This window comes from Trifolium pratense, linkage group LG5 (genome assembly GCF_020283565.1).
Source record: "Trifolium pratense cultivar HEN17-A07 linkage group LG5, ARS_RC_1.1, whole genome shotgun sequence".
Lineage (NCBI taxonomy): Eukaryota > Viridiplantae > Streptophyta > Magnoliopsida > Fabales > Fabaceae > Trifolium > Trifolium pratense.
The window spans coordinates 12851922-12864897 of record NC_060063.1 but is presented as its reverse complement, the minus strand read 5'-3'; the positions used below and the strand labels follow the sequence as shown (position 1 = coordinate 12864897).

The window sequence follows — 12976 nt, the reverse complement described above, 5'->3', positions numbered from 1 at the left end:
TTGTTGCGGTTTAGATATGGACATCTACCTACTAAAATTTTGACTGGAACAACACCTCAGGTTGCGGTTTAGAGAGGGATATATTGAGCATAGGAAGGACGGCTGATGAGGAATGGTTCAAATCGAATGTGGGTTGTTGCGTTGGTGATGGTAATTGTAAAAGCCCAGGCCCCACCACCTTAGGTGGTCCCGGCACTGTCACCTCACGTTCTTCTCCACCCCACTCTCTAGTCGAACCACGTACCCTGGGGTTCAAGTACGTGTTCAATTCATTCCCACTACCAATTGGGCTACGTAGCTCAATTGGTAGTGACAATGGATTGAACACGTACTTGAACCCCAGGGTACGTGGTTCGATTCCCACGGAAGGCAAAAACTCCACTAGAGAGGGGGGTGGAGAAGATCGTGAGGTGATAGTTCCGGGACCACCTAAGGTGGTGGGGCCTGGGCTGTTACAAAAATTGGTAGTGGGAATGGATTGAACACGTATACTTGAACCCAAGGGTACGTGGTTCTATTCCCACAAAAGGCAAAAACTCTACTAGTGAGGAGGGTAGAGAAGATCGTGAGGTGGCGGTGCCGGGACCACCTAAGTTGGTGGGGCCACGGGGTATTACAATGATGATATCGACTTTTGGAAATTCAAGTGGTTTGGAAATAACAGTTTTTGTGACTTATATCCTAATCTGTATGCAAAAGAAGCTTTTAAGGATGTTTTGATCTCAGATAGGTTGAGTCGAAATGGAGCAGATACCGAGTGGCATTGGCAGTGGTGTGAAGAACATTCTAACAATGACGCACATCATCTTCGAGCTCTTAAGAAACTTTTACTTGATTGTCCTTTTGATCAAGCGAGGTCGGATAGATGGCGGTGGGTGCCGGATTCGGTTGGCCTCTTTACTATTAAATCGTGTTATAGTTTGTTGTTTCAATATTCTAACACGGTTTTTTTGGAGTCAAATGTTTTGGATGCTATCCAAAAGCTTTGGAAAAACGATGTTCCATCTAAAGTTAATATTTTTGGTTGGAGATTGCTTCTAGAGAAGCTACCTACTCGGGCAGCCCTTCATCATAGAGGTATATTGAATAACTTGCATGATCTTTCTTGTATTTTTTGTTATATGCATATAGAAGACTCGCATATATTCTTCAATTGCTCTTTTTGTTGGATATGCCTTGAAATCTCAGTTACAAGAAGTCAGAAAAATCTTTGTTGAATCTTTTTGTATCTTTGATGTTTTGAAGATTTTTTGGGAAAAAAATATATTTTTTGGAAGACACTCTGACTTGGATTTGTTTTATTTTAAAACAGATTTGTTACTAATTTTTTGGCATATATTTTTCTATAAATAGGGAGTGCTTTATTCATAGAAAAATTGAGAGAGAGAAAGGGAGCAACAATGTAGGGTTTTCAATTAGGATTTGCCGCCGACACAAGGCTAGGCTTTTAGAGAGAAACAAGAGGGGTTGTCTCTTGATATAACTCTAGGGTTGGGCAAAGGGGATTGATTACACCTTGGGAAACACTTATCAAATTGAGTCTCTTGGCCACGGGAAGAGATTCGGGATTTGGGTAGAATTAGGATTAATTCTTGTAACTCAATTGGAACTCTTTGTAAAGTTACTCGTTTGATATAGTGGAACGGAGGGGCTTCTCTCTCCCCCAGACTAGGTCATTATTGGACCGAACTGGGTAAACAAATATTGTGTTCTTTCTTCTCCTTTATCTTGTTTATCGGTTGTTATTATTATTGCTTATTCCGCTTAATTATTTGGTTGCCGTTCTATTGCTTCACACATCAAGTTCTTTTATTGGTGTGATTTTAAGACGAATTCACAACAATTGGCGCCCACCGTGGGGCAATCTGAACAATTTGAAGTGAGCACCATGGGTTTTAAGTCGGATATCGAGGGACTTTCCAAAAGCAATTTGGAATTGTGAAAAGTGAAGATGGAAGCAATTTTAATGTTCGGGATGATGGATAAAACATGGAGTGTTATAACCTGGTGCCTTGAAGATAACGAGTTAATGGATATGGTGAAGAAGAAGGTCGGCCTGGAGAGGCGGTGGTAATAATACTCAGGTTACTTCTGAAACAACAACTTTATTATGAGGATGTAGAGGTGCTAGTGGAAGTTGGGAACTGGTGGAGTATTTGGGTCATGGACTTTTGATGCTCCTATGACATGTGGTCAAAGAATGAATACCTTGAGACTCTAGAGCTAGTTGAAGGTGGAGCCGTTCATCTTGAAGACGGAAAGCTTAAAGGTTCAAGGTATGGGTTCAGTTTGTCTTACGAAATTTGACAATCGTGATTTTCTTTACACGATGTGAGGTATGTTTCTGAACTTAGATGCAAAGATAGTTGGTCATGCATCTATAACTAGTGGTGACTCTCATAATGTGGTTGAGTTGTGGGACTTCGGGTGGACCTGTTAGTGACATGAGTTTAGTTGGACTAGTGAACAAGGTTTACTAGTTGTTGAACTGAACTGGAATTGTTGGAGACTAACAATAACTTGAAGTATGTTTCAGAGGAGTTGAAGAGGTCTTGCGTGTTACAAGGTGGAGATCATGGTGGGTATACTTTGGTGGAAACTCAGTTTGAGATGGAGTCTTCCAATATTGGTAGACAGTCAACATTAGCTCTTGGCTATCTAATCGGAGATAGGGAGAAGAGTGGTATTGTTGAACCGAAGGGGATGACCATGTAAACCTTGTGGGTTATGTTTCAATTGTGGCTGAAGAAGTGCAAGACCTTGAGAGGATCTTCAGGGAAGCAATTGAAAGCAACATGTGATCAGACTTGGTAACTTGTGAGACTGCTGGAGGTAGTTGGATACAAGGAGAGTTTGATGTTGCAGCTTGTGGAACCGCCTAAAATTCCAAGTTTGGTTTGGAGCCAAGCAAAACTTCGAGAGTACGGAAGGCATTCCGGGGTCGAAGAGTGGTGAAGCCTTGTAGGGCTATCACAAAAATCCATGGATAGTCGGAGGCAAGCGATTCTTCAGGAGGACGGAAAAGGCACAATCCGGGGGCTGAAGATGGATGGTGGAGCTTGTTGAGCTATCTAAAATTCCGATGATAGTTGGGAGCAAGCGTTTCTTCAGGGAGGTACGGACTTGACCAGTTCGGAGTCTGGAGAGGGTGCGGTGAATCTTGTGGGGCTACCTAAAATCCTATGGTAGTGGGATGCAAGATCTTCATAAGAGCGGAAGGCATTCCGAGGATGAAGATGGAGGTACAATCCGGTGATCTTGAATAGAAGATTCAAGATGGAGAGAGCAGCACGGTGGTTGATGGAATCACCATCGATTTAAAGGCAAGATGGAGAATTGTTGGATATGCCTTGAAATCTCAGTTACAAGAAGTCAGAAAAATCTTTGTTGAATCTTTTTGCATCTTTGATGTTTTGAAGATTTTTTGGGAAAAAAATATATTTTTTGGAAGACACTCTGACTTGGATTTGTTTTATTTTAAAACAGATTTGTTACTAATTTTTTGGCATATATTTTTCTATAAATAGGGAGTGCTTTATTCATAGAAAAATTGAGAGAGAGAGAAAGGGAGCAACAATGTAGGGTTTTCAATTAGGATTTGCCGCGACACAAGGCTAGGGTTTTAGAGAGAAACAAGAGGGGTTGTCTCTTGGTATAACTCTAGGGTTGGGCAAAGGGGATTGATTACACCTTGGGAAACACTTATCAAATTGAGTCTCTTGGCCACGGGAAGAGATTCGGGATTTGGGTAGAATTAGGATTAATTCTTGTAACTCAATTGGAACTCTTTGTAAAGTTACTCGTTTGATATAGTGGAACGGAGGGGCTGCTCTCTCCCCAGACTAGGTCATTATTGGACCGAACTGGGTAAACAAATATTGTGTTCTTTCTTCTCCTTTATCTTGTTTATCGGTTGTTACTATTATTGCTTATTCCGCTTAATTATTTGGTTGCCGTTCTATTGCTTCACACATCAAGTTCTTTTATTGGTGTGATTTTAAGACGAATTCACAACACTTTTGTTAAAGGTGTGTGGGAAACTATATATTGATGGTTAGGACAGAGTTTACCGGCAGACTTGGAAGGTTGGAATCACTTTTTATCCTTTGGTTCTTTGGTTAAATCAAAAAAAGGTAATCGAATTCGTCATTTGATTTGGCTGGCCACTACATGGTGCTTATGGAAGCTTAGAAATAATGTTGTTTTTAATGGAGCCTTACCGGATGCTTCCAAACTTGTAGATGATATTAAATTTTTTTCTTGATTTTGGTTTAGGGGTTGATTTGGCCGTAAGTCCTCTTTTTTTTCTTTTCTGAATGGTGTTTAGATCCTATTGTATGTCTTCAAAGCATACTATAATTTGCTTTATATTGTGAGCAATTGAGTACCCCTTTGTACTTATAAAAAAAAAAAAACTTCTTTAACCCTTAACTCAACTAATTCAATCAGTTTAATTAAGTTATTCATTCCACCTCATTATTCAATTATTAAACTTAAAGACAAAAGATTATTCTCTCTCACACACACTCTCTCTCAAACAAACACTATTTCTCCATCTAATTTTGTCATGCAAAGTCCTCAATTCATTCTATATATAGCCCCCTCCCTCTTCCCACTTCTTCCACAAACACATCAATTAACCACCAAACCAAAAACCCATTATTTCTCTCCTTTTCTCCTATAATATTCTCTTTTCTACACACAAAAAAAAATGGCTGAAAACTATCCTTTTCCAATATACTTCATTCTCTTAATAATAACCATAACACGTTTAATATCAACCGTAGGTAAAACCGAACAATGGAAATCATCATCATCACTACCAATAGAATTATCCTCAAACAAAATATCTCAAAATCTCATAAACAACCCAAAAGCAATTGAAAAAGCTTCAAGTGATTACGGCAACCTCGTACACGATTTACCAGCAGCAGTATTTAATCCAACAACGGTAAACGACATAGTAAGTCTTATAAAATTGTCGTTTAATAGTTCTGTCCCTTTTCATATAGCCGCAAGAGGACAAGGACATTCCACGCGCGGACAAGCTATGGCACGTGATGGTGTTGTTATTGATATGAAAGAATTTAGAGAAAATAATAAAAAAAATAAAAATGTTGATAATATTAAGGTTTTTGAGGATACTAAGGTTGGATACTATGTTGATGTTGGAGGTGAAGAATTATGGATTGATTTTTTATATAAAACACTTGAATATGGACTTGCACCTGTTTCTTACACTGATTATCTTTACTTAACTATTGGTGGAACACTCTCTAATGCTGGGATTAGTGGTCAGACATTTCGTTATGGTCCTCAAATTTCTAGTGTTCATCAATTGGATGTTGTCACAGGTATACACATTTTCATCTCCATCCTTAAATAAATTATTAATTTTTTTTTTGTCTCAAATTCTTATCTATATGAAAAAATTTGGTTGACATGAGAGAATTCTTCTTATATATGTGTTGCATAATATAGATTTTCAGCGATAGAGATTAGTCACTTCTAAACAATAAAATATTTATACCAAAAAAATTAAAATCAGGTGAGTTTGATTTATTTTTTATTTTTTTTGTATTTTATTAATTTTCAAAGAAAATCATAAGGAGTAGTAATTTTTTTTTTGTATTTTATTAATTTTTAAAGTTAAAAGTAATGAGTAGTATTATATTTTATTTCTTGATATGTAGAAATTTATTTTGGACTTATGGGGTGAATATTAATCAATTTTTTAGTTTTTTTTTTAAATATCAATTTTTTAGTTTATTTTATAAGAAATGTGAATTTTTTACTGAATTGGTCTATCTAGTATTTAAACATTTTTTTTTCTTTTATAAACTTGTCGAAGAGAATCAAACCTAAAACCCTATGCATAATATACAAACTCTTCACCACTAAATCAAACCTAATGACTTTCTAATTAAACATTTTGTTTGGCGATTTAGGTTTGAATTTAGAATTTTCACTGTGATGTATTGTGATTTACTTAAATTTTATTGTAAAAAATTGTGATTGAAGTTTTTGTTTTAGAACTTTCCGGACCACCTATGTTATGATCCATTTTATTTAGATAAAAATTAATGTCAATGGAGAAAATAAGATCTTCCATGTGCATTTTGGCTTTCCAATGCACAGTGACATATAAAGGAAAACTTTTCTACTTTTTATAAAAAAATCATATGCTAGGCTTTAAACAAAAGTGAATTCTTCTATATACATATTATATGAATATGTATCGATACATTTGCTAAGATGAATTATTTTGATTGATTTATAAATAGTATTTTTTTTCTATATTAAAAAGTGTTCAACTTATAAACAAATAAGCTGTTTTATTTTATGGATGATAAAGCTTTTGATTAGATTCCGTTACTGTAATTTTTTAAATATCTTTTTAAATTTTAAAAAATGTGATAATTAAACTTCACAATGTTGTATTAGATTTTCTTTTTCTTTCTTTTTATTAATCATTTTTCTTTCTTTCTAGAACTATATTTATTAGTACTACTATTTACTACTATACCAAATTTGTGGTTGTTAAGAGAGTCTTTGTCTGAAATATTGGTGAATGGTGAAGTTTGTAAGTGATTTCCACCGGGTCCCTTATTTTTGAAAAATCCTAAACTATATAGCAAGTTCACATTGTCGACATATAGTCTCGTATTCTTGATTAATTTTTTATTTTATTTTAATTTTTTTTGACTTGATTATATTTGGTCCAAGTCTATTTAGGTCGATTCCTTAATTAACTATAATAATTTTTATTTAAATAATAAATAGAATGTTGAATTTTAATTACCCATATATTTGTTCAATACTACTCATAATATTATGCATGCAAATATCTTATTTTTTTTAATATTATATTATTATCATTTAAAAATTCTATATTATATACATTAGACATTTTTAATGTTTAATGCTTTTCATGCAAACTTTATATAATATGAATACAAGGCCCATATATCAACATCATCAAATAAGTAAAGACTATTCAACTAATCAGCTAATGCAACAACTACCATACATCCACAAATTTAAAGGTTGTTTAGTTAATAAATTAATTAAGAATTTTCTTGTAAGTACAACTCATTTAAATGCAAGGACACACTAATAATTTGAGTTCGAATCAGAAATTTCACATCTTTTTATATTCCAGAAATCTCATGAGTTGAGTTACTGGTTTTCTTTTTTGGCACATAAACGAAATGATAAAGTTATCATAAACTCACACACAAGTGAGAGAGTTGGGGTTTGAATCCCGATCATAGTGTTTAGCCTAACAATTTCAGCATTTTTTGTCAGTTGAGTTAGGACTTTTGTACTAAGTTACTGGATTTTAATTACTAGACAAAAAAAATCCACTAACACACAAAAATAAAATTGAATTAAATGTTATAGTTTATACTTAATGACTTTTTTTTTTTGGATTTTTTTTAGGAAAAGGAGAATTTGTAACATGCTCTAAAGAGAACAATTCAGAATTATTTCATGGTGTTCTTGGAGGGTTAGGACAATTTGGAATTATAACAAGGGCAAGAATTGCTCTTGAGCCAGCACCAAAGAGAGTACGTACACTTTTGTCTTTAGAAAAATTTGACTACATTTTTTGTCGTTTTGCTTCTACTTCCAACCATTCATAATTGGGTATATCTAATTATAAAAAAAATAGGCAAAATTATATTATAGGTCCTTTATCTTATTTTTTTTAATAGTTTGGTCCTTTATCTTTTTTGTAACAATTTGGTCCTTTATCTTATTTATTTATAAAAAATAAAGGACTAAAGTGTTACAAATAAAAAAAAATAAAAGACTAAATTGTTAAAAAAAAATGGACTAAAGTGTTACAAGTAAAAAAAAAAATAAAGGATCAAAGTATTACAAAAAAATAAGATAAAAGATCTGTAATGTAATTTTGAAAAAAAAAATAAACCCAATTTTTCATGTTTTGTCGCATTGTTCAACCATATATCAAAATCGAACTTTATAAGAGCATCTAATGTCCTTGTCCTTAAAGCACCGTTATTTTAGTCATTCATGAGAAATATACATAAAATTGAAAGTGAAAAAAAGTTATAGCCACATGTATATGTTGATCTCTAAGATTGAAAACGTTTAAATAGTAATTTGAAAAGAAAAATGTGGAAAGTTATTTTTTGCTATAATGATTGTAGTTGTTGAGATGAGATCTATAGTGCGTATTCTTTTACTTATACTAGTAAATATGACTAAGCTTTTGCTTTCTACTATAGTCTTGTAAGACATGAAGGTGACACTTGAAATTTATATTTGAATTATGTGAAATAAAAAACCCTAAAAAAATTGGACTAATATTTTAAGGTTCAAGTCCTACATTTAATCAGATTTGACGTACCGACCTATACAGATTAAGCCCATTTTAACAGCTGTACAATAGACTTCTAAAATAAATTGGTTGTCTTTTTAAAAATAAAAATTTAGGTCATAATTTTGGATTGGTCGACCTGACTTATTCTTAGTCCTAATTAGGTAGTTAGATATTTCAGTGTTGAATCAAAATTTAAAGACAAGTTATGTTTCAACTTTTTTAAATGAAATTTCGAGTACATTCTAAAATCATTTGATCTTGATTCAACGGTTAAAATGCAGTTACGACAAAGTATTTTGAGACTCTTCAATGTTTAGTTTTCTAAAATTTAACTTTATCATTATAACTTGAATTTGAAACATTGCATAAACCCATCATCATACATATATTATCACTTTGTGATTAGTATGATAATGAGTTTTTTTTTACAATATAGTATGATAATGAGTTAATAAGTACAACATTGCAATAAAAACTTATGTTGATTTTATTTTATTGGCAGGTTAAATGGGTAAGACTTTTGTATAGTGATTTTGGTGCTTTTACAAAAGACCAAGAACGTTTAATTTCAATGAAAGGAATTAACAAAAATAGTGGATTGGATTATTTGGAAGGGATGTTATTAATGCATCAAGGACCCATAAATAATTGGAGATCTTCTTTCTTCCCTTTATCCGACCATCACAGAATACTTTCCCTAGTAACACAACATAGGGTCCTCTATTGCTTGGAAATTGCTAAATATTATGATCACCATTCTGAAAACAATGTCAACAAGGTACATTCTATATAATTTCATCATTATTTAATTAACTATTTTCAAATACTCCCACTTTAATTTCACTCAATGTTGAATGTTTATAAAATTATTTGGAAAAAAATAATTAACTAAGTTAATGTTCGGATTCAAGTGCTTAATGATGAATAGTTCTGAAGAATCAGATTCCAAATCCTAACTAGATCAGTCTTTAGTCAAATTTTACTTACATATAAACCGAACTCTGAAATAACGACATAAATTAGAGATAAGAAAATTGAAATTAACTAACACATTGAGCTCAAGTAGTTAATGAATTCTCCCTAAGATGAATTGTTTGGAAGATCCTAGGTTCGATTTCAGGTGGGAACCAGAGTTTTAACACACAACAAAATTGAAAATTAAATTTCTACTTTGCCACAAATTTTATGTGTTTTTTCCTCTAATTTTATTTGTTAATTCAATATTTTACTAGTTCAATTATATGTAAAAGACCAAAGATGTATATCTAAAAAATGTAATGAATATTAAGCATTTAAGCTAATTAATATTTTTATTTTTTATGTTTGTGTAGGAAATTCAAGTTTTACTCCAAGGACTGAGCTATATCCCTGGATTTTATTATGAAAAAAATGTGTCATTTGTTGAGTTCTTAAATAGAGTAAGAAGTGGAGAGTTGAAGCTTCAATCACAAGGATTATGGGATGTTCCTCATCCATGGCTTAATATGTTTATACCAAAATCTAGAATCTTGGATTTTAATTCAGGTGTCTTTATGAAGATAATTCAAAAAAGAAACATTACCACAGGACCTGTCTTAGTTTATCCCATGAATAGAAACAAGTAAGCATTGAATTAACCTTGTTCACATTATTTTTCTTAAGGTTTGTTTATTTTATTAAGAAAATTTGCACTCACTTTTTTAAGATATACCGAAATAAACCCACTTGAGTTGGTCGGGTAATATTGACTTGAGACTTGGGAGTATGCTCAGGTTCAATTCTCTCTGATGTCAATTTAGGTGGGCTAATTTAACTTCTACGAAAAAAATGTACATATATATATATATATATGGTAAAGACCTAAATAGTAATATATTAACATATATACATATACACCGTTTTTGTCAAATAAAATACTATACATTTAAAAATTTGAATAAGTTTATGCTATCTAAATATATTTCTTTCCCATTATTCAAACCATTCATGATACTTTTAAGGTGTTAGTTCATCGTAAGAGTTTAACCTTATAATTTTAAGGTGCTGAGTTTTAGTTTCATCAGAGACAGTAGTAAAATAATTATCAGTGCATGATAATAATTTTGATGTAATGTCAATGAAGATTTTTAAATTAAATATGACAAAATTAAAAAATACATAAATTAAATGAGCGAATAATTAAAATCTACTGATAGTGTGAAAGTTTTTACAATGTTAGTGTATCTGAATTAAAATGTTTAAAGTTTTTTTTTTCATTTTTTTTAAATTAAAATGTTTAAAGTTTAAATGTATGTAAGAAGAGATAATTAAAAATATTTTATTAAATTTGTAAAAATAAACTCTTTTATTTACAATCCAAAACTCTTTATTTATTTTTTCATTAAACTTGTAAAAGTAAAATCTAATTTATAGGAATTAATTAATTTTTCAGGTGGGACAATAAGATGTCAGCAACAATACCAGATGATGAGGATGATATCTTCTATGCTGTTGGATTTTTGCACTCAAGTGGTTTTGATAATTGGAAAGCATTTGATGCTCAAAACAGAGAAATTTTGCAATATTGTAATGATGCTGAAATTAAGTATAAGCTATATCTTCCCCACTACAGCACACAAGAAGAGTGGACAAACCATTTTGGTCCTAAAAAATGGAAAACATTTTTACAAAGAAAATATGAGTTTGATCCAAGAATGATTTTAGCACCTGGACAAAGAATCTTCAACAACAATTAAAATCATAGTATATAATATTTAATATTTTTTTTAATATTTAATTTATGATATGGGACTACCTAGCTGGCTGGTCATAGGTGGTGTATATGATGATATGATCCAAACCTTTGATCAGAATAATAGATTTTTTGTACTTTGTAATTTAATTTTGTTAAGGGTAGGGTTATGTGCTGAATGATTTTGGCATATATATAAATTAGGTTATACATATTACCTTAGATATGGTAGGTTGACAAAATCATATGTGAGGTGCACACATCTAGCTGTATCCTGCTTTTTCTTTGTTGTGTGTCCTCAGAGTACCTAGTAGTATTTTGAGTCATATAGTGTAGAGAAATTAAACTTTTATATATTGAAGAATTTTATCATTTTCAATAATATCTTTCAATTCTTAATGGGCAATGAGTGTACATGTTTGGTGAATTAATGATTCTTTTCTTTGTTATATACTCCTTATGATACATTTATGTTGGGTTTTTGTATGATTGGCTACATTTTGCAAAAACATATTTGAGCCAAGTGTTGAGACATATGTGCTGACCCCAAGTGTTGTGACAAATGTTGGGACACTTTGGAACAACACCTGTCTGTGTATCTGTGTGCGCCAGCTAGCGGGTTTTAATTTCTACTCAATCTTTTGAAGATCTGTTTGAAGAATTGTTTCAAGGTTTCTTACAGAGGAAGGCGCACGTGTTTAATGTGTTTCAGGAGGCAGCCAAACCCTAGTTTTATTTTCCAAAGGAATTATATTTTTGGAAAATATATTTTTGCGTTTCAAAAATATAACTATTGTTTTCAAAAATATATCACTGCTGCCGCAATTCTAGAAGCCCTAATTTTGTCTTGAAGCCCAAGTCGTTCTACTACTATAAATACGAAGGCAAGCATATGGTTTCAAGCATCTAAAATCGTGTTCTTACAAAGCGTGAGTTTTAGGGATTTTAGAGTGTTAATTGTGAGCCTTTCTTGTGTCTCATTGATGCAAGCTTAGGACCTGAGTTTATTGTGTTGTATGTGTGAACTTCTCCTAAGCTTTGAAGTACGGAGATTGTTCTAGTGTGTTGTGTGGTTTACTCGCAAGCTTTTAAGCAAGAGTGAATCCTAGTTTCTTAGGAGTGTGTCTCCACCTGTTGTAATCGTTGAGGTTTATAACAACGCTGTCTGTGTTGTTAAGGTGGGAATTGGGACGGGGTCTCATATCTAGGAGTTCCTAGGTAGAAGTGTCATTGGGTAGTGATTAAGTGAGAAGTTGTAAACGGATGAGTTTAGCTTCGAAGTAATACTGCTGATAGTGGACTTCATTCCTGGATTGGTATCCCCCAGAGTAGGCTTTAAGCTGAACTGGGTTAACAACTCTTGTGTGTTATTTACTTTACTGTTTGTATTGTTTAATGTTATTTGCTCTGTTTATAGACAAGTGTTGGCGCACCGGTAACAACATCTGTCTACAACAGACAAGTGTTGATACACCTTGATCAACACCTGTCCACAGTGTGCCAGGAATTTCAATTTACAAATATTTCTTCTAACAAAACATTTGACTATGTTGTTGTCATCATCTCGAAGTATCTCTACAATTTATAGTTGTAATTTTTTTAAGCAAATGAATTGCAGATAGTAAGCCAACTGCAACACCCTAAATATATTGGGAGATATAGACCTGATCCAATCAAACCACCACGCAAAAATGTAGTAACCAGCCTAAAAAGAAAATAACAGACAATTCAACTACTACAAAAGTGGTCTTAAGACAACATTAACAAGTAAAAAACAAAATCAGAAGCAAACCCCACCCACCAAATATACTATCTAGCAAATCCGCGCACGAACTCGAAATGAGAATAGAAAAAAATATGTTGAGTGAGGATTTGCGACCATAAGGAATGGATAATGTATTGACCACCAGCACGGA

The 12976-nt window shown here is 32.6% G+C and overlaps 1 protein-coding gene across 1 annotated transcript; it reads left to right on the top strand.

Annotated features, from left to right (window-relative positions):
• Window positions 1-4592: 4592 nt before the first annotated feature.
• On the top strand, window positions 4593-11442 carry LOC123882891 (cytokinin dehydrogenase 3-like). The gene is made up of 5 exons (XM_045931535.1): window positions 4593-5354; window positions 7444-7571; window positions 8853-9128; window positions 9682-9950; window positions 10761-11442. The coding sequence occupies exons 1-5, from the start codon at window positions 4712-4714 to the stop codon at window positions 11062-11064; spliced, it is 1620 nt and encodes a 539-aa protein (XP_045787491.1). The 5' UTR covers window positions 4593-4711; the 3' UTR covers window positions 11065-11442.
• The last annotated feature ends 1534 nt before the right edge of the window (window positions 11443-12976 follow it).